The 23,461-nt window shown below is 34.2% G+C and overlaps 1 protein-coding gene across 21 annotated transcripts in view; it reads right to left on the reverse strand.

Moving 5' to 3' along the window:
• The window catches only part of Pde11 (Phosphodiesterase 11), a 346,062-nt gene that overhangs the window by 65,724 nt on the left and 256,877 nt on the right, over positions 1 to 23,461 (reverse strand). For all 21 annotated transcript variants that reach the window (XM_073969743.1, XM_073969741.1, XM_073969729.1 and 18 more), the window contains 2 exons: positions 21,806 to 22,223; positions 13,586 to 13,728 (listed from right to left, as the gene is read on the reverse strand). In XM_073969743.1, the coding sequence (XP_073825844.1) occupies positions 13,586 to 13,728; positions 21,806 to 22,223 (561 nt within the window). The remainder of the gene's footprint in view (positions 1 to 13,585; positions 13,729 to 21,805; positions 22,224 to 23,461) is intronic.

The raw sequence follows: 23,461 nt of genomic DNA on the forward strand, positions 1-23,461 counted from the left end.
ATAATATAATATATAATTTAAAATATGATATATCTCTATCTATATATATATAAAAATGGTGTAAAAAATGTATAGTAATTCATAAAATGAGAACGGCTAGGCCGATTTCTGTAAAATTTTTTGTCAGTTATTCGTATTTTCGAGGAGAAGGTCTTTACGGAAGAAAATTTTGGAAAATCTCTCTGGAAAAGTCGGAAAAGTGGAAAAATCGAAAATTGAGTTTTTGTATGAAATTTTATTCCTTAATAGTAAAATATAAAATATGAAATATACAATTTTAAATAAAAAAATAAAAGATATAGAATCTAAAATATAAATTTTAAAATATAAAATATAATATTTAAAATATAAATTATGAAAAATAAAATGTAAAATATTAAATATTAAATAAAAAATCAAAAATATTAAATCTAAAATGTAAATTATAAAATATAAAACATAAAATATAAAAAATAAAATATAAAATACAAAATATTAATATATAATATATAAAATAAAAATATAAAATATTAAATAAATATAAAGTCAAAAAAAATAATCTAAAATAAAATATAAAAAATACAAAATATAGAATGTAAAAAAATATAAAATATAAAAAATAGAATACGACGGCTACACGAAAACTATCTGACCTAGACAAAACCGCGTGTTTCCAGGCGCCATTTGAATTTTTCTTGAAAGTTTGACAGTTTTCAGTCTAACGTACTCAAGACAGTTTGTCATACGACCTTGTGTTGTGTTGTTTACAGTGACCTGAAAAATCAGTTTGCAAAAAAAGGAATTTTCTTGTGAACATTTTCGTCGGATAATTTTTCACAACTTTGGATGTGAATAATCACGACAAGAGTGAATCGATCATATTAAATTTTGTATGTCGATAATGGACCATCCTATAGCAGTACGAAAAACTGGTTTAATGAATTCAATCTTGACCGACACTCGCCAAAAAAACGTCCGATGTGCCAGAAGAAAATTAAGCTGTGCGTGAACGGCTAATACAAGATCGCCATGTTACATACCGTGAGATAGAGGCATCCTTGGGCATTTCTTTTACCACTTACTTACTTACTTAGCTGGCCCATTACAGAACATTTGTTCCATAGGCTGAACTAAGAAAAGATCTCCATTTCTCTCTATTTGTTGCTTCGCGCTCTGGAATACCGCGCCTTTTTATCTCATCATCCACTTGTTTGCGCCATCTATTCCTTGGCCTGCCAATTCTGCGTGCACCGCCAAGCGGTCCGTATTTATACGCCTTTTTAGCGGGCTTATTCTTATGATATGGCCTAACCAACGCAATCGCTGCATCTCGATACGTTTATCCATAATAATGTCGTTGTATAGCAGATACAGCTCGTGGTTCATGCGACGTCGATATTCACCGTCAACGCAGATTGGTCCGTAGATCTTTCGAAGAATTTTTCTCTCAAACACACCAAGCACTACCATGTCTGCTTGCGCAAGTACCCAGGCTTCGGAGCCAAACATCAGCACGGGTAGTATCAGTGTTTTGGTGAGCGTTATTTTTGTTTGACGAGATGTGGCTTTGTTTTTAAACTGCTTACTTAAACCAAAGTAGCATATGTTGGCCAATACAATTCTTCTTCTTATTTCACAACTGATGTTGTTTGTTGTGTTTATGGCAGTGCCGAGGTAGACGAAGTCTTTAACTACCTCAAAATTATAGGAACCAACTTCCACAGTCGGTCCGAGCTCAATGGACGCATTGCGCGTAGACTCCATCAATTTGGACTTTTCGCCGTTTAACGCCAGACCCACTTTCGCAGATTCTGCTTCGACCTTCCTAAAGGTATCAGTTACTTCCTTTACTGATCGTCCCATGATGTCTATGTCATCAGCATAGGCAATTAACATGTGGCTTTTGGTGTAAATTGTGCCATTTCTTTTGACATTTGCATCTAGTATTACCTTTTCCAGCAAAATGTTGAATAGGTCACACGAAAGGCTGTCCTCTTGTCTGAAACCTCTTTTGGTACAAAATTATTCGGAGAGGTTCTTTCCAATTTTAACTGAGAACCTAGTATCAGTTAAAGTCATCTTACAAAGCCGGATGAGCTTTGCGGGGATACCAAATTCAGACATTGCATGGAATACCTTTGATCGCAGCGGGCTGTCGAAGGCTGCTTTATAATCGATAAAAAGGTGGTAGGTGTCGATCTGCATCTCTTGGGTCTTCTCCAGGATTTGCCGCAGGTTAAATATCTGGTCAATGGTGGACTTGCCAGGTCTAAAGCCGCATTGATATGGTCCAATTATCTCGTTGATCATAGGCTTTAGTCGTTCGCACAATTTCCCTGACACGATCTTGTAGGCAATAGGGATTAGACTTATGCCCCTATAGTTAGAGCATACAGTCTTATCTCCCTTCTTGTGGACGGGGCACAGGATACTCAGGTACTCGTCGGGTACTCGTTCTTCCTGCCAGATGGTGCTAACTAACTGATGAATACACCTTATCAGCGTGTCGCCTCCGGTTTTGAACAGCTCGGCTGGTAAGCCATCGGCTCCTGCTGCCTTATTATTCTTCAGCCGATTTATTGCTGTCTTAACCTCATCTTGGCTGGGCGATATACATTCAATACCATCTTCTGGGATTGGGACTGTGGTATCTTCGTCGTCTTCGCTGCTATTGGCTACCAACAGTTTTGAAAAATGTTCTTTCCATACACTTTCTGTATCAGTTACCAAATTACCTTGCTGGTCTCTACAGGAGGATGTGCCTGTACCAAAGCCATCAGTTTGATGCTTGACTCTTTGGTAGAATTATCCGACTTCATTCTGGCTCCTGTACATCTCGATTTTTTCACACTCCCGCTTTTCCATCTCTCTCTTTTTCCTGCGGAAAAGACGTTTTTCCTCTCTCCTTTTCTCCCTGTATCTCTCTCGTGCGCTACACGTTGCTACGGATTGTAAAGTAGCCCTATATGCCGCATTTATCTTCGGTGGCAGCACGATACTCCTGATCATACCATGGATTCCTTGGTGGAGGTCTCTGGTATCCAAGTTTGGATTTTGCGGCTGTTTGCATGGAGTGGGAAATGTTTTGCCATTGCGCTGATATGTTATCGGGATGAGAAGTGCTTTGATTAAGCAATTGGGCTAGTTGAGTGGAATATGCTGTGGCTATCTGTTGTGATTGCAGCTTACCGATGTCTAACTTTCGTGTTGTGTCTGTTCGTACTTTGTACCTTTGCTGCAACAAGGTAGTGGTCCGAATCAATGTTTGCGCCTAGAAACGTACATCCAACACGCTCGATGAATGTCTTCCATCTATCACAACATGATCAATTTGATTTCTTGTTTTCTGCTCTGGAGACAGCCAGGTGCCCTAATGAATATCGAGATGATTAAATCTGGTGCTGCTAACTACCATGTTTTTTGCAGCAGCAAAGTCTATCAGCCTCATACCATTGTCAGATGTTTCACTGTGGAGGCTGAATTTCCCGACTGTTGGGCCAAAGGTATTCTCATTTCCAATTTTGGCATTAAAATCGCCTAGAATGATTTTAATGTCATTGGCAGGGCAACGGTCATATGTTTCTTCTTAGCGCTCGTAAAATATATCTTTGGTCTGTTCGTCCTTTTCTTCAGTGGGAGCATGAGCGCAAATAAAGCTGATGTCGAAGAATTTAGCTTTTATTCGAATTGCAGCAAGTCTTTTATTCACTGCGGTGAAGCTGGATACCAGCTGTTTTAGTCTCCGACTAACTACAAATCCGCAACCAAACTCATGCTTTACGTCATGGCAGCTATAATACAGTGCGTCACCTTTAGGTATTGTTGTCACGCCTTTAAAAATCCATCGTATTTGCTGTATGGCAATAATATCGGCCTTGTACTTTTCAAGTACGTCTGCTAATCCGAAGACTGCACCTTCTCAATAAAGAGTGCGAACATTCCAGGTGCAGATTTGCAGATCATGGTCCTTAAAACGTTTGCGGGGTTCGTCAACTTTAGAGGGGTGGTGAAAAGAAATTGTGAATTGTGCGGTGCTTCAAACGTCGTTTATAAGATCGTCATAGAGTTTTGGGTTTATTCTTAGGAGACCGAAGCAAAACAGGAATCGACCGTTTAGGTCTTCGAAAGAGACCAGGTAAGAAGCACTTCGATGCAAATGGTCTCCTAATTCTTCGGCAAAACTGACCGTGTGCCGACACTACAATTTGTGTGCCTGAAGTCTCCTGAGAAATTTGAAAAACGAACAAGAGAAGACGAATCATTCTGCATCATGACAATGCGAGCTCTAACACATCGATTCAAGCCAGCGCCATATTTTGGAGGTGTCTCAATCGGAGTGGAAAAAGTGCTTGAACAATTGGTTTGAGCTCATGAAAAAGTGTATAAATAATGCTGAATAATACTTGAGGAAACAATAAAACTATTTTTGATGGTAAATATTAGCGTTTTCATTGATTGTTAGACCAGATAGTTATCGTGCAGCCGTCGTATAAAATATCTCCTCAAGATATCTTTGACTCTCTCTATATTGCAGCATATACAAAATATCCCTTCAGCAAACACAATCCTCCTAACACGGCATAATATTTTTCAAGTTTGTCTCAAATTTTAATAAACAAATTTATTATTCCAAAACCCATTATTGATTTATAAATAAACAATTTGGATGGACGTCAACATCAAATTAAAGTTTAATTTCAATTTTATTTTTCTGTCATGAAACCACTTAAGGCTTGAAAAACACTTTCCTCACATAACAACAAACACCGCACACTTCCATTACCATTTCGGTTTCTAAGCCAGTGGCAATAAGAAGAAAAACCAACAAACTAACTTAAATTCAAACCAATAAATTTTCATGTTTAAAACCGCAGGCAATGATGTTGTCAGCAACTTGAGAATGGCAAATAAAGAAAAACTACTCTCATTGCACATACATGAAAGCTAACATGCACATAATGTACGTTGGTGCCTTTACTTCTTCATGTGTCTTCTTCTGGTTGCAGTTCTTCCAAAAAAGACTTTTGTTCTAAGTGTCAAGGCCAGTTACGTGATTAATTAGCAAATGCTGGGAAAATGTTGTGAACAAAACTATGAAAGCAGCAGATATGTTAGTAAACATTAAAAACTATGCTGACATGACGAAGAAACTAGCAAATCATAGGGGAATTGCAAGATGGCTAAATAGGTGAATCTAAGTAGATTATTAAATGAGGGTAATATGAAGGCGAATTAAAGAATTATGTGATTTTCAAAGCTATAATAGTCGAAGAATAAGAATATATATCAAGGACTATGAGAGCTGTAATAGTAGATTTTTTTAGAGGACAAACGACCTATAGGCGTAGATTTTTTAAGAACATACGGAGATGTTCAGAAGACCCAAAAACATCGAATATAGGATTTTGTGAAAATATTTGTTAAGTACCAATATACTGCAATTGTTGATACATATAAAAGGGAGATTTCAAAAAACCAACAGAATTATAAATCTGAAAAGATAACAAGTAAGAACGGCATTAAGTTCGGCCGGTCGAACTTGTTATACCCTCCACCACGAGTTATATTGAAGTTAAATGGAACAATTAGTTTCCTTTCGTTTATGAAGAAGACTAATTACCAAATTCCGTCGATCTATACCCACAAATTCCTGCGGACAGTTTTTAGACTCGAAGAAGACTAATAACCAAATTTCGGATATTTCGGTAAGATAATGTGGCTAAAACCTAAAAAATACCAAAAATTAAGAGGTATGTTTCTATGGGGGATAAAGAAAGACGTGGACATACTTTATAACCCCCTGGAAGACTAAATAACAATAATCAGCCATTTCGGTGGGATATTGACGTCACAACCTTTAGAATTACGAAAATCGGCAGGCACCGTTCAATGGGGGATATATAAAGGCAGGAAAATATACCGACAAATTTCATATGGAAAGTTTTATACCTCAAATGAAGACTAAACACCAAATTTCATGTGGAAAGTTTTATACCCTAAATGTGACAAAACACCAAATTTCAGTCAATTCGGATGAATATTGAGGCCACAACCTTCAAAATACTGAAAATCGGGAGGTACCGTTCTATGGGGACTAAATGAAGGCGTGCACCTATACCAACAAAATTCGGGCCGAAAGTTTTATACTCCAAATGAAGACTAAATACCAAATTTAAGCCATTTCCGTGGAATATTGAGGCCTCAACCTTCAAAATAACGAAAATCGGGAGGTACCGTTCTATGGGGGCTATATGAGGGCGTGGACCTATACAAAAAAATTCTGGGGGAAAGTTTTATACCCCCAGCGAAGACTAAATACTAAATTTTAGCCATTTCGGAGGAATATTGAGGCCACAACCTTCAAAATACCGAAAATCCGGAGGTACCGTTCTATGGGGGCTATATGAAATCGTGGACCTATACCGACAAAATTCTGGGGGAAAGTTGTATACCCCCCGTGAAGACTAAATACCAAATTTTAGCCATTTCGGAAGAATATTGGGGCACAATCTTCCAAAAACCGAAAATCGGAAGGTACCGTTTTATGATAGTCCTCATGAAGGCGTAGACCTATACCGACAAAATTCTGGAGGAAATTTGTATACCCCCAGTGAATATAAAACACAAAATTTCAGTAATTTCGGAGGAATATTGAGGCCACAACCCTCAAAATACTGAAAATCGGGAGGTACCGTTCTATGGGGGCTATATGAAGGCGTTGACCTATACCGACAAAACTCTGAGGGAAAGTTGTATACCCCCAACGAAGACTAAGTACCCAATTTCAGTCATTTTGGTGTGATAATGAAGCTAAAACCTTAAAAATACCGAAAATTGGGTGGTGCCGTCATATGAGGGCTATATTAAAACGTGGACCGATATAGCCCATTTGCAATACCAAACATCCTAAGAGTAATATAAACTTCTAAGCTATATCTTAAAAATTGCGAGCTGTATCTTGATTTCAACAGACGGACGGACATGGTTATATCGACTTAGAATTTTACCCTGATCAAGAATATATATATATTTTATAGGGTCTCCGATGAACATTTCGATGTGTTACATCAGTTGATCCAGCGCTCGGGCATCTTTTTTATCTCAGCACGGACCTAATGAGTTCAGAGCAGACTTTCCGGGATATATTGCCGCTGCCTTGGAGAGAAAATATACGAATAATTGTTGAGATAGCGGCTCCTGGACGAAGATTCCTACGAATTAATCCGTTGCATAGAACGGGTACCATCACCGTCAGGTAGAATATGATTTGCGTTTGATGAGAAGTGGTTTACCAAAGTATCATCTGCTGGCCGTTATACGTGTCTTTATTTGAAAACTGATTGTAATTTTGTGTTCCAAGAAGGTAGCAAACTTCCCTCAAAAATGGTCCATATATGTCAATGTTTATGAATAATAATAATAATTGCTCCACAAACATCCCAGACGGGACAAGGGAGACTTCGATCATAGCAGTGAGTGCACCCAGATTCATATTAGCGCAATGACATGGGACCTACTGTTTATCGCCGAGACCGAACGGCGTGTCCAAAGACACCACTTGTAAAGAATTTTTACGTGGATGAAGTACTTAGGAAATGTCGCCAACATTACTGAGGGGTATTTTGCCACCGTTGAACATTTTGATGTTGCCTGGCCGGGGAATCGAACTCACGGCCTTCAGCGTGCAAGGCGGGTTTGCGTACCATTGCACCCAATATGTTTATAAATAGCCTCTTATAAAAGTACTATCCGATTATATGTATTGCGAAGATGTTTTCCAAATTTTCGGACCGAAAATGTTATAGTTTAAAGGTACAATTATAACGCTCGACGTGATCGCTTTTAAAGCATTGAACTAAATTTTCCTACTGAAGTGACTGTAACTTGGTATTTCGGATTTTCAATGGGCTGAAAACTAGGATGTCTCTGTGATATTAAACCTTGTTTAAAATTAAGCGATATTCATCATTCTAGAAATGAACCGTGTCATGACGGAAAAGCATAGAGCTTTCAGAAACGAAAAGGAAACTTCATTTTACATTATTAGTGGAACGTAAAAAAGGTTCGCCCCGACCGATTTAACGCAATAAACTGCTTTTCATTCTAAGTGGTTGCTACCTGCGTCCATTGCCTATGGCCAATTCGAACAATATGTTCTTCGATTTCCTGCAGCTATTATTGGGTCACACACATGTGCAAGTCATATTTCAAACATAACATGGAAAACATGTCCCTGCCCATGTATTTATTAAATAGGAAAAAAATAACAAAAGGACCAAACACCCCAGAAACATGAACAAATAACACTAATACTCATACCTACATACAGATGCATGTATGAGTATTGGGACATGTATCCGAGTTCCCTCATTTGGAACAAATGAATGAAGACCAATGAAAAAAAAAAACAAACACACAAAAGAAATGGAAATAAAAAACGACTTCTACATTCATAACATGAAAAATTGTGTACGTGCCACATACTTTGACTTGGTCTTATTGTTGTTAAGAGTCAATATTATGATCAATAGGGAGGTATTAGTGTACACGCGTGTGTATGCTGGCGAACGTGTGTAAAATACTCCTCTAAGCCATATTATGATTTAACATGAAACATGAACTTTTTATGACCACAGTCCCACCGCAGAGGTTGGTTGGGAGTTATGTGCAAAAAAAAAAAAAAAGAAATAAAAAAAAATATTCTCTGCAGTTTCTCATAAAATATTTATGCATTGGAAATATGGTTATGTCGGTCAATAATTTATTAGAAGACAATAAAGCCTCTAATGAATTGTGTTTTTTATTAAATTAAGTTGAATTAAATTTGTTAGTGGTGTGCGTGAGTGTGCCTTTGTGCATCAGCAATAAATCTTGACCACATTAAATATGCCTATTAGAGGAGAGATTTATTCATGAAGTAGTCTTAAACTTTAAGTAGGAGGTAATAAGTGTCTAACATAGTAGAGCGAAAACGTGCAAGGGAATTTGCTTCTTGGGTCCAAGAGATTTCAATAACTCGATCTTTATATTTGTGAAGTAATAAGAGACAATGAATAGTACACAATTAATGTCAAAAAGATAGAAAAAACAAAAATACGAAACGAAAATAATCAATTGACTTGGACGAATTTTCGACCAGAGGCCGTCACCTCAACAATTATGTGTTTGGTAATAGCAAATGATCGAGATGAGCTTGGTCGTACTAACGCAGAACACCCAAGAGTTAAAGAACTAACTTACTCTTGAAGTCAACACGCTAGTAGGCAAGTATGAGCGGAAAAAGTTGCTAGAACACCTGAAGCAATGCAACATTTTACAGGATTAGGTAAATTCTGGACAAGTGTTAGGTCGCTCTCGAATTCAGGAAAGAAGCATGGTAGAAAGGCTTTTACTTTCAACGGCCTGGCAGTGGCAGATCCGAAGAGGTGCTAGTGTTAGCACCCGAAAAGTGGTAGACCGAATATATTTTTCAGATGTAATTCGAAACATTCCATTTCTAATTCGTAACATTTTATTTATAATTCGAGAATTCCATTTGTTATTCGCATTATTGCGTTGGTAATACGAATTATTCCAGTTGTAGTTCGAATTATTCCATTTGAAATTCGATTTATTATATTTGTAATTCGAATTATTCTATTTGTAATTCGTATTATTCTATTTGTAATTCGAATTATTCCATTTGTAATTCGAATTATTCCATTTGAAATTCGAATTATAATTGTAATTCGAAATATTTCATTTGTAATTCGCATTATTTTATATGCAATTTGAATTATTCCATTTGTAATTCGAATTATTTCATTTGAAATTCGAACGAAAAAATTAAAAAAACGTTTAGGTTCCATTGGTTTTATATTTGGTTTTTAAATTACAAAAAAAATATTTTGAATTACAAATAGAATAATTGGAAGTACAAATGGAATAATTCGAATTACAAATATACAATTCGAATTACAAATAAAATAATTCGAATTTCAAATGGATAATTCGAATTACAAATGGAATAATTCGAATAACAAATGGAATAATTCAAATTACATATGTTATAATTCGAATTACAAATGGATAAATTCGAATAACAAATGGAATATTTCGAATTACCAATGGAATAATTCGAATAACATATAGAATAATTAGAATTACAAATGGAATATTTCGAATTTCAATTTAAATGTTTCGAATTATAAATGGAATTCTCGAATTACAGCTAAAATGATTCGAATTACATCTGAAAAAGATACTACACCTTTTTCACATGTAGTTCGAAACTTTCCAGTTGTAATTCGTAACATTTCATTTGTAATTCGATTACTCTATTTGTTATTCGTAACATTTTATTTGTAATTCTATAATTCCATTTGTAATTCGAATTATTCCATTTGTAATTCGAAATATTCCGTTTGTAATTCTAATTATTCTATATGTAATTCGAATTATTCCATTTGTAATTCGAATTATTCCATTTGAAATTCGAATTATTCCATTTGTAATTCGAATTATTCCATTTGAAATTCGAATTATTCTCTTTTTCCATTTGACATTACAAATAGAATAATTCGAATAACAAATATAAAAATACAATAAATATAAAGGAAAAATAAAATATAAATAAAATTAAATAAAACAAAATAAAAATAAAATAAAACTAAAAAAATAAAAATAAAATAAATAAAATAAAAATAAAAATAAATAAAAATAAAATGAAAATAAAAATAAAAAAAAAAAATAAAATACAAAGAAAAAAATAAAAAAATCAAAATAAAATAAAAAATAAAGTAAATTATAATAATAATAAAATAAAAATAACAATAAAAATAAAATAAAAATAAAAATAAAATTAAAAATAAAATAAAATAAAAATAAATTAAAAATAAAATAAAAATAAAATAAAAATAAAAATAAAATAAAATAAAAATAAAATAAAATAAAAATAAAATAAAATAAAATAAAATAAAATAAAATAAAATAAAATAAAATAAAATAAAATAAAATAAAATAAAATAAAATAAAATAAAATAAAATAAAATAAAATAAAATAAAATAAAATAAAATAAAATAAAATAAAATAAAATAAAATAAAAATAAAAATAAAATAAAATAAAATAAAAATAAGATAAACACAAAATAAAAAAAAAATAAAAATTAAATAAAAATAAAATGAAAATAAAATACAAAGGAAATAAAAATAAAATAAAAATCAAATAAAAATTAATATAAAATAAAATTATATTAAATAAAAATAATAATAAAAATAAAAAATAATAAAAATAAAATAAAAATAAAAATAAAATAAAATGAAAATAATATAAAAATAAAATAAAAATAAAATAAAAATAAAAGAACATTAAAATAAAAATAAAATAAAAATAAAATAATAATAAAATAAATAAAAAAGGAAAAATAAAATAAAAATAAAATACAAAGAAAATAAAAATAAAATAAAAATTAAATAAAATAAAAATAAAATGAAAATAAAATAAAATGAAAATAAAATAAAAATAAACATAAAATAAATATAAAATAAAAATAAAATAAAAATAAAATAAAATAAAAATAAAATAAAAATAAAACAAAAATAAAAATAAAATAAAATAAAATAAAATAAAATAAAATAAAATAAAATAAAATAAAATAAAATGAAAATAAAATAAAATAAAATAAAAATAAAATACAAAGAAAATTAAAATAAAATCAAATCAAATAAAAATTAAAATATAAAAATAAATTAAAAATAAAATAAAAATAAAACAAAAATTAAACAAAAATGAAATAAAAATAAAATGAAAATAAAATAAAAGTAAAATACAAATAAACATAAAAATAAAATAAAATAAAATAAAAATAAAAATAAAAGAAAAATAAAATAAAAAAGGAATAAAAATAAAATAAAAATAAAAAAATAAAAATAAAATAAAAATAAAAAAAATTAAAGTAACATAAAAATTAAAGAAACATAAAAATTAAAGAAACATAAAATAAAAATAAATTAAAAATAAAATGAAAATAAATAAAAATAAAGAACTCTGAAATAGAGTTTATTCTAAGTGATTTGTGGGGGGGAAGGGTTCGGAGGGTGTTGTTCGCAGGTTGGAAGTTGGGAATGGGGTGGTTCGCGGGGTCGAAGTTCGGAGGGTGGAAGTTCGGAATGGGGTGGTTCGGAGGTTGGAAGTTCGAAAGGTGTTGTTCGCAGGGTGGAAGTTGGGTGAGGAAAGTTCAGAGGGGGTGGATCCTTATAATTTCTTGTCATTACCGTATTTTCAATATTTCCGAACAAATCTCCCTTCGTAACGTTTTAAAAATTTTACTTATTTTAACAATGTACATTGGCAAAGAGAACATTTACACCGCAAATTTTAGGCAAATTATCCAAATTTGGTCTGCAAAAACAAAATGCAAAGTTTTCTCTGGAACGAAAGAGCACAATTTTTTGCAAAATACACTTTGCAGTTACAACTTTTCGCTTAACAGAAGAGGACGTTTTTGGAACAGAAATAAAAAGAGAGCAAACATTTTTTGAAAACTTAGCAAACTCAACTTATTATTAGCAACTTATCACTTATCGAAAATAAGGCTTCTGTGGAACGGAAAAATTTGCGAATTGTCAAAAATAATGCTGAGTGCAAAATGAAAAGTTGATAATTTGTTTCGTGGTATGGGGCTCAGGCCCTATCCATCGCAGTAGAAGAACATCTGCTGTGAAGGCAAACACGAGTAGTTTTAGCCCAGTTAAGATCCGGACGATGCAGCAGCATCAATTCATATTGGGCCCGAATTGATGACACGATACCCAACTCATACCCTAAATGTGGATTTGAAATGTGCGCTGCGTTTATTTAGCTGCCCAGCTAAACCCACTCACCTACAACAACAACAACGTTGGTTGCCACCTTGTTGCGATGGTATGCACAGCCATTGCGTGCCGGATCGATTCCCAGACAAGGTAACGTAAAATTTTTAATGGTTGCAAAAATACCCATAAGTAATACTGGCGACATTTCCCGAATATTTCAACTATGTAAAACATCTCAAACATGTGTAAGTGGTGTTTTTAAACACGCCTTTCGGACCCGGAACAGTAGGTTCCATATCATTGATCTAATATGAATAAGGGCGCACTCATTGTTATAAGAGAAGTCTCCGTTGTCCCTTCTGGGATGTTTGTGGAAAAATTATTATTATTACAACAACTACGTTTTTGCTTACTTTGACATAGGACCTCTTAGAAATGATTTTATCAAGTGACCAGCAATGGAACAATTCCCAAGATCAATGTTGTCTCAAAAAATATATCAGACTTTACCTCATAAAAATACTTATTCAATATTTTACATAAAATTTTTATCGCTATTTATCCATATGAAATCATAATCATTATAAATTAAATTTAATATTAAATAATAAAATTTATCAAAAAATCTGTAGCTAACCGAAACCACTGACTATAACAAATCATATCCAATAAAATCTAAACTGTCACATTAAATGTGGTTTATTTATAAACTAAAAGAAGATAACAGAAAAACAAAAAAGAAAATCTACTCGCAATTTTTCTTGTTTATGGTATGCAATATATGTACGTTTGTATGTATGTGTGTGTACTTACTTCTTGGGACCATCGGCACTGCCACTGCAACGACCTTGTACCAAAAACAATGAACCCCGATCAGCATTCAATAGTATTGAGACATTTTGCAGAATCTTGTGGCACAAGCTGCGAACTTCCAATTCATTGCAAATGTCCTTTACCTATGTATAGGGGGGCGTTGAAGGGGGGCAATGTGGGCATTTAAAGACATAAAGCGGGCACAGTGGTGTATACATATTTTGTTGGTACAGCATCAGCAATGGTTGTTGGTTCGGCATTACGACAATTACGATGTCCAAAGACATCAATGACACCATTTCGAAGACATGAATGGACATTATCAACACAATCATGTATTTTGGTGTTGTTGTGGAAATGATGTAGTTGGAGTGAGTGATGTTTTCCAGAAGAGTATGGTTAACATTTTCCAGCATTGTTCGTTGTAAACAAATAACAGCAGCAGCAGCATCGTCATCATTAACATTGACATACCCATTGACATGTACATGTGATATTGTCCAGATGTATGTAGTTGTAGTTAATGGAGAACATAACGTAAATGGCATCGACAGCAATGGCATTCATGAAACAGCAGCATTGCGAGAAACATCAGATTTATCCAGAAAACATCCATTACCGCATGGTGGTTGTAAGGGTGTAGAGGAAGAAGGAAAATAAGAAAAAAAGTTAAAAAAATGGAATTATTAACTGAAGCAACAATTAATTATGTATGTGTGTTTTAAATGACATATATTTAAAGATAATTAATGCATTTTATCGGTCATAATTGCAGGATAATTGCTGTTGTGCTTTTCTCTCTCCATATTTTGAACAGGATAAATTATTTTTAATGACTCTAGTGTTGCGTATGATTAACATTAATCAAGTGGATCATCGTTTTGTATACGCCAACCAGAATCAACATACATTTCGTTCAGAGAACCAAAATAAGAAGACCGTTGAGTGATATTCTTATCAATAGAACAAAGTTTAGCGATCTTTAGCTTTCTTATCAATATAATACCGTCCAAAGATCTTCCTTCGCCCGGGCCGAAGTTTTTATAGCTCGATTATAAATTCCATATTAGTTAGTTTTCTTTCCTGTCCATAATTTTAAGTAGAAATATTTTGTGACTACGGAAACCCAACTGCCTAGATAAGGTCAGAAATTGTATCAAACAATTTATACAATCGGGCGCCACCTTTATATGGGGGCTATGTTAAAGTGTGGATATTAGGGTTATGACTTTTTGACCTTTTTCTCAAAAATGATTTCCTATAGCAAGATTGAATGAAATTTTGTCTATTAATGACTGGAATAAAAATTGTTCTATTTATAGGTATATTAAAAAAGAGCTCGTACAAACCACTTTGAGTTTTTTTGAAAAATCCTATGAAATGAAGAAAAAAATCTCAAAAAATTATTTCCTGTTGCACGAATGAATGACCTTTTGCCTATTATTAACTATAATAACTTTTATTCCATTTAAACGACTTTTAATTGATATGACATTAGGGTTATAACTTTTTTTTTGCAATTTTTGCAAATATCAAAAATACCACCGCACAGCCGTGTAGAGCATGAAAAAGTACTATGAAATACGGTTTATTTTTTTTCTCAATCGCGAAAAAAGTTTCCGCACCAAATGCATTGAAGTTCAGTTATGCAGTTTTTTTAATTTTATTTGTCATAATGGCATTTACGCTTTTTGTAATAACTTATTTATAGTGTTAATCTAATTTACAATCAATATCACACCATTCTAGACCAATTTGTTATGAAATCGCGACGTTTTATAGCATTTAATGCACCTTTGACAATATAGCATTTTTTTGTTTTTCTTTATAATCTCGCAAATTTTATGTTTGTATTTATTGTAATTATCGGCCAAGAGAATATGTGGTAATTTGTAACGAATTCGCGAAAGTTACAGACTGTTTTTAATGAATTTGCCTTTTATTCAAACAAAGCAAATTCAATTTTTTAATAGAAACAAATATCAAAAGGGCTTTAGTAATCGCAGTCGGTGCGGAAACTTTTTTCACTGAATCGAACTAAAACACGCGTTTTCGTTATTAGGACAATATTCCGCATATAATGCTGGCGTGGTATTTTTTTTTTTTGATATATCCTTAATATGACATATAAAATAAAATAATATGTGATATATAATGATATATGTATATGTAATGATATGATAAATTTGGTGAGAAACAAAAGGTTATGTCATTTTGGTTATGTCTTGTGGTTCCAAAGCTTATTTTCTGTTAAATATCTGCTTATAGTGACTTCAAACATTTTTAAAAAAATGCTCATAAAGAAAAAATTTCAAATGATTTTTTCGTGAGCATTTAATTAAGATTTAATCTAATGTTAGGCAAAAACTCAGCAAAATATGATACATGGATACGAGGTTGTAAAAAAGTCATAACTCTAGTGGACATATGTTGACAATGTCAAATTACAGATAGTTCGGTCAACACATGTAGGTAAACTCTTGACAATTGATAAATTTTGATGGAGAAATTTTGTGATCACTTTGAACCTCAAATGTCAAATAACAGGTAGTTCGGTCGAAAAATGTAGTTAACACCCTCAAAATACCGAAAATCGGAAGGTACCTTTGTATGGGGGCTTTACGACCTTTGGGAACCCCAAATGTTCAATTTCAGGTAGTTCGGTCCAAAAACATAGCTAAAATCCTCAAAATACAGAAAATCGGGAGGTACCGTTATATGGGGAATATACCGAAACAAGGACCTTTCGTTGACAATTTTTGGTGGAGATGTTTTGTGACCTCTGGAAAACTCAAACGTCAAACTACAGGTAATTAGGTCCAAAAATGTTGTTAAAATCCTCAAAATTCCGGAAATCGGGAGGTACCTTATATGGGGGCAATTCCGAAACGTAGGCCGATAGTATATATAGCATTCTATCTCAATTAAGAACGGACAGACGGGCATGGCTATATCGACTGAGAATTTTATCCGCGTCAAAAATATGTATATTTTATAAGGTCGCAAATAATTATTTCCATGCGTTACCATCGGAAGAACAAACTTAATATAACTTCCATACTATGGTGGAGGGTATAAAAAGGTCTTCTAATTATAAAAACAAAACCGGCATCCCTTTAAATATCTTTGGAGGAGTTCTATGTATAGAAGTCCTTTGAAGGTTTCCTATAGACAGAAAATCTTTTAATGTTCCCCAATAGATATAGGAACTTTGATATGTATTTCATACACAGACGAACCTTGGCCTTCTATATGCTATGTAAGACCCTTTTAAGGTCATCTTAGGTGGAATACGTATAGTTTTAATTACTTAGCCACAAGACATTCATAAGTGTTACTTAGATAGAAGACAATTGATAAGTCTTCTGTGGGTAGAAAATCGTTGAGTGGTCTTTTGTGGAAGGAATTATAGTGTTCTACGGATATTTGTCTTCAGCAGACAGCATTTCTTCATAAAGAATCAAGTGAAAGGTAACAATCATCTTTGCACATATTCAACACGAGCCTCAAAGGATGGTTGATTTCGTTTGAACTTTGAACCTCCTTCTCTAGATCGCAAAGATCTCTTCTAACGTGCCTGGATGTCGAAACCTGTTCACCAGATTAAGGCAGGGATGCTCACGGAGCTAACATCCAAGCAGGTACGGTTTCGATAACATTTTGTTGTGCTGATATAACGGTAAACCCTCCTCACCTCATGAAGATGATCCACTGGTGTTATGTGAAGGCACCCTGTTGCAGTCACAAAGGCGAAAAAAATCTTAAAGTTGTAGAACATTTTTGAGTGGTCTTTTGAGGGAGGAATTATAGTGTTCTACGGATATTTTTCTTCAGCTAACAGCCTTTCTTCATAAAGAAACAAGTGAAAGGTAACAGTCATCTTTGCACATATTCAACACGAGCCTCATAGGATCGTTGATCTCGCTTGGACTTTGAAATTCCTTCTCTAGATCATAAAGATCTCTTCTAACGTGCCTGGGTGTCGGTGCACCAGAAGCCTGTCCACCAGATTATGACAGGTATGCTCACGTAGGTAACACCCAAGCAGGTACGATCTCGACAACATCTTGTTGTACTGATGCCACGGTAAACCCTTCTTCACCTCATGAAGATGATCCACAGGGGTCATGTAAAGGCACCCTGTTGCAGTTACAAGGGCGACAGTCTGGCAGATTAAACATCGGCTACAGAACCGAAATACGTTTTCCCAAGACTTTTATCCATGTACGTCTTGCCTCATAGGATCGTTGACCTCCTTTGGACTTTGAACCTCCTTCTCTATATCATAAAGATCTCTACTAACGTGCCTGGGTGTCGGTGCACCAGAAGCCTGTTGACCAGATTATGGCAGGTATGCTCACTTAGGGCTGATGCCACGGTAAACCCTTCTTCACCTCATGAAGTTGATCCACGGGTATCATGTGAAGGCACCTGTTGCAGTAACAAGGACGACATTCTGGCAGGTTTGAATATTCTTTCACTGAGTAGCGCTAACATTTGCATACCATTGCTTTGAATAGGTCAACAAAGTTATATCTGTACCCCATATGCTGCCGGCCATCGAGTTGAAGACCTTGTTCCTACTTCTTATCGTAAATAGCTGTGGATTGCGTGGACGGCTTAAAAAATTATATCGAATGTTATGTTCAAGGGGTGCCGTCCATGTGATTAATAGTGTGGCAGTGGATTTAGAGGCGCATATTTCCATATGCCTCAGATTGAAGAACTGCACTAAGTCACGTATATAGGTATTTAGCCCATTACGTACGACATCGACGATAGGTCACGACGCCAAGATCGTTCGAACACTACTGGAGGGAAGTGTCCTCGATCCATTTGACATGTTTGATGATATCGAAGGCCTTCAATCGATTGATAATATCGAAGGCCTTCGGTCGAAGGGCCTGTTCTGGTTTTGTCCTCGATTGATATATGTGGATATTGCGTGTCATGATGTTGTGGTGCTGTGTATTTTCCGGAATCTGTGCTGATGCTGGACAACTGCTTCTCATCATGGGGAGGAGTAGGGCCTCTAGTACCTTCGCTACTGTTAACAAGAAGAAGATCGGCCTGTACGATTCGCCTTGATGGCTTCAGTAGCGGGAACACCCTGCTAACTTTCCAGGCTTCTGATGCAGTTTGGCTATCGATAGGTTGAGGGCACTAGTTAAATACTCAACTCCGCGTTTATCCAGTTGCTTAAGCATTACAATTGATATTCCGTGTGGGCCCAACACTTAGGATGATTTCGTTTCAGATGACGTCTGTAACATCGCCCATCGTAAATGTTGGCTTGTAGGGCGCTTCCTATGCGGCGTATCACAATCCTTTTCGCCCTATCACTATCGGGATGCTCTATAAATTGACGCTTAAAATAACACGTTGAAAGTAACCACGTTGATTTAACCGCTGCTCTCAATTTGATTATTCCTGTACCAATGTTGCATTACTTCAGGTGGTCTTACCACTTTTTCCGCTTATGATTACCTACTAGCCTATTAAGGCTAGGATCTTCAGGTTTCGAACAATAAAGGTCATAACGCTCATTTGCTAATCCATTCGCCTGTGCTGGGAAATTTGGTGCGAACGTCAGGTATGTAGCGAGCAGCTGCAGCTGTGATCATGTCCGAAAAAATCTCTCAGCCACCCGAGGATCTGAGGTAAGGGGTTAATCCTGTAGAGGTAATTGATAAATTCTCTGAAACATTGCCAACCAGTTTTCCCATGGTTTAGAAGACAAGTAAATAGAACATTTACCGAAACGATGATAGGAAGCAGACCACCTTCCTAGTTAAGGAAAATCACGGGTTGCCAGGATACGACATTTATTAGACTGGTGCCACAATGGTGATATCTGGCGAACTGTGGCATTCACAGTGCAAAACATTGTGCTATCTGTTTGCTCGGCCAGTGCTGTACACCTCTGGCCATTGTCTAGGACAGAATACTAAAGTTCATGATGGGCATTGAAGGCCTTAGCAAAGACTGTACAGGGCACAACTATTCATCAGCTATTCACATACACATAAATAAACTCCATGTATGGGTCACTAGGTTCAAGCTTATTAATATTTTCTATATTGATTATAATATTTTATTTAATTATTACAAATTATTTAATTTATAATATGTTATGTTTTCCCCTACAAACTATTTAATTTTAAACGCTAAATTGTTCTTCTTTATTGTTGCTGTTAAATCTGCTGCTGTTGTTGATATTGTTTTGTTGATGATGTTGTTTTGTTTATGTTGTTGACCTATTTGGGGTAGGTTACGTTGCTACTGTTTGAGCTGTGAAGGCATTACTGAAGTTAAAAGTGGCGTTTTGTTTGGCGCTGCTGTTGTGGCTGGTGTGTCATGCTACCTCTGAATTGACTGTGGGAATATGCTCACGATGCATTTTCCCATTGTCATAATTTAATTCGCTAACTTGTATAAGGGTGGCAAGTCATCCTCCGCAGCTTCAAGTGCGATCCTTCCGCAAAACTTTGTAACCATCGCAATGTTGCAAGCTACAGGTGACGGTAAGCTTTGTTTCCTGAATTGCGGCGATCATGATGTTCTCCGACTCAATCTACAATTTCGCTGACTTTGCTAGTGAGACCGTTGCAATAGAATTACAGGTACGATGCATTTCCGGGGCGCTGAGTACCAACATGTGGTGTTAAATGTTGTGTTTGTTGTTGTTCATATTTCGACAGCGAAGTTTGAGACACGCTGATGTTTCGGCGCAGAAAGCAGGAGCAAAGACTTATCGCAATGATTCTGGAATTGGCTAAGACCAGGGGCTGGATTCTTGTTCTATGAAAATTTTCAATGAAAAATATTTTCTTTATTATCTTTTAATTTTACAGTTCTCACCTTTATGCAAATTTTCATTTCACATTTTCATAGAAACAGAATTGAGTCCGAGAACTCCCTCGGTCTTTTGTAAAACGAAGAAAGCTTTCAAGAGATTTAAAAGCTTTTCTAAAGCTAAAAAGGTTTTGAGTGGTGTTCTACAGCTAGTAACCATTGAACGGTATTCCACAGCTAGAAGACCACTGAACGGCCCTGTACCTTAGAAACCTCAGAACGATCTTCCGTAGCTAGAAGAACAGTGGAGAATATTCTAAACATAGAATACCTTAAAAATCCTTTTGTTACTGCAAGACCTTTAACCTGTCTCCTATATTTAGAAGACCGTTTAAATGCTAATCTATTAACTAGAAGCTCCCTGGAGACCGTTCAAGGAGTTCAATCTAGTAGACGATTGAACGGTATTCAATAGCTAGAAGCCCTTTTGAGTGGTCTTCTGTAGCTAGAAAACCATTGAACGTCCTTTTATAGCTAGAAAGTTTTTCAACAGGCTTTTGAGTCTACATGCCCATTGAACGGCCATCTATAACTGGAAATTCTATGAGTAGTCTTCTTCTTCTTTATTTGCCTTTATTTTACGAATTTATGGTGATCAATGCAGTTACATAAAATGTATTACAGTATGTTCGGTATATATACAGTGGCGGTCATATAATTAAGAACGACATCGTATTGAATAATATTTGCCTTGCTACGTTCTAAATATTTGAATATTTATATGGAACAAAATTTGTAAATAAAGTACGCGGTAAGCACTTTCAAATAAAGCCAAAACATATTTTAATCCCCCCTCGTTTATACGAAAGAAACAGCGATTTATTAAAATAGTTATAAATCGACCTGGTCACGTAATTAAGTAGTCTACCATAACTAAAAAGCATTGAACCGCCTTCTACAGTTAGAAGCCATCTGAGTGGTCGTCTAGAGATAAAGTCCTTTGTTCGGACTTCTGTAGCTAGAAAGACCTTGTGTGGTCTATTATAGCTAAAGGCCATTTGAAACGTCTTCCACAGCTAACGGCTTTCTAGAGGTATAAACATTTGTGCAGACTTATGTAGGTAGAAAGTCTTTGAACTATCTGCAATAATAGTTGGAAGACCTGTAAATGGTCTTCTATATTTAAACGGCCTATACGGCCTTCTACAATTAGCAGACCTTTAAACGGTCTTCTATAGCTAGAGAATCTTTTACAATCTTCTATAAATAGAAAAGTATTCGAACAAATTGATTTTTTTGCCATTTTTTAGATGGAAGACCTTTGAACGTCCTTCTATAGGCAAAAAGCCAACATACGAATTTTTTCTCATTTTTATATTATCAACTTTTGACCCCTTTCCAAAATCTTATTAGACAATACCTTACCAGTTCAAAGATTAATTCCTTTTCGTCCAGTTGCTTTAATTCGTTGCGTGACAAACGTTGCGGCCGATAGTGGTTATGATGGTGATGATGATGATGTCCAGATTGTGGATAATAATGACTATTGTGGCCAGAATTCATTTGGTTGGAGCTACTGGAACAACTACCGCCGATACCATTGCCACCACCACTGTTGGCATTACCAGGTCCACCGCATCCTCCTCCGCCTCCTCCACCACCTGATGAAAGTGTGCTGTTGTTACCCATACTGCCATTACTGTTATTTGTACTATTGCCGGAGGTAGTGGCCATGGAACAATCATTTGTTGTACCTATACTCAGGAAGGTGGGTGTACCATCGATAGTGTTGACAATTGGTTTTAGCAAACCGCCACGTTCAAATTCATGTGCAGATATTTTTCTAAAAAAAAGAAGAAAAGAAAAAAGGGAGAACGTTTTAGAAAGTTGGCACAATGCAAGAGGAAATTGAAAAGGAATCTTTGGTGTAACATAAAAATATAATAAAAAGATATTTAAACGTATTGTGTTGGAAATGTGAAGGACGATGTGATTGTGCAGGATGCAACAGAACAATGTTTGTTGAATATAAAAATGAGATACTATATTTTTAAAAATAATACTATAAGATGATACAAATATAATGCAGTATCAAGAAAATCTATACAAATTAAAAAAAAATGTTGAAAATATTCTTAAAAAATTCAAGCTTCTAGGAAATTTTTCTTAAAAAATCCATTCTTATAGAAACATATTCTTAAAAAATCCACGCTTCTAAAAGATATTCTTAAAAATCCACGCTTCTAAAAGATATTCTTAAAAAATCCACGCTTCTAAAAGATATTCTTATAAAATCCACGCTTCTAAAAAAATATTCTTAAAAAATCAAACGCCTGTAGAAAAATCTAGAAAAATATTCATAAAAAAAATCCACGCTTCAAAAAAATATTCTTAAAAAATCTACGCCTGTAGAAAAATCTAGAAAAATATTCATAAAAAATCCACGCTTCAAAAAATATTCTTAAAAACTCCACTCTTCTAAAAGATATTCTTATAAAATCCAAGCTTCTAGAAAAATGTTCTTAAAAAATCCACGCTTCTAGAAAAATGTTCTTAAAAAATTCACGCTTCTAGAAAATATTCTTAAAAAATCCACGATTCTAGAAAAAAATTCTTAAAAAAATCCACGCTTCTAGAAAAATATTCTTAAAAAATCCACGCTTCTAGAAAAATATTCTTAAAAAATCCATGCTTCTAGAAAAATATTCTTAAAAAAATCCAGCTTAGAGCAAAACATTCTTAAAAAATCCACGATTCTAGAAAAAAATTCTTAAAAAATCCACGCTTCTAGAAAAATATTCCTAAAAAATCTACGCTTCTAGAAAAATATTCTTAGAAAATCCACGCTTCTAGAAAAGTATTTCTAAAAAATCCACGCTTTTAGAAAAATATTCTTAAAGAATCCACCCTTCTAAATTTGATGGTCCTTCGACTTTCCTTGAAAAATAGTGTTACAAAGTTCAAACATAGAACCCTAAAAACCTTTTATAAATATGACCTAATTAGTTTATATTGTTCCTTTCCTTTTTACAATATATTTCATTTAATCCCTTCCCATATTTCTTTTAAATGAAATCCGTT

Source organism: Musca autumnalis, unplaced genomic scaffold, assembly GCF_047663935.1.
Source record: "Musca autumnalis isolate F117 unplaced genomic scaffold, ASM4766393v1 scaffold_2, whole genome shotgun sequence".
Taxonomy (NCBI): Eukaryota; Metazoa; Arthropoda; class Insecta; order Diptera; family Muscidae; genus Musca; species Musca autumnalis.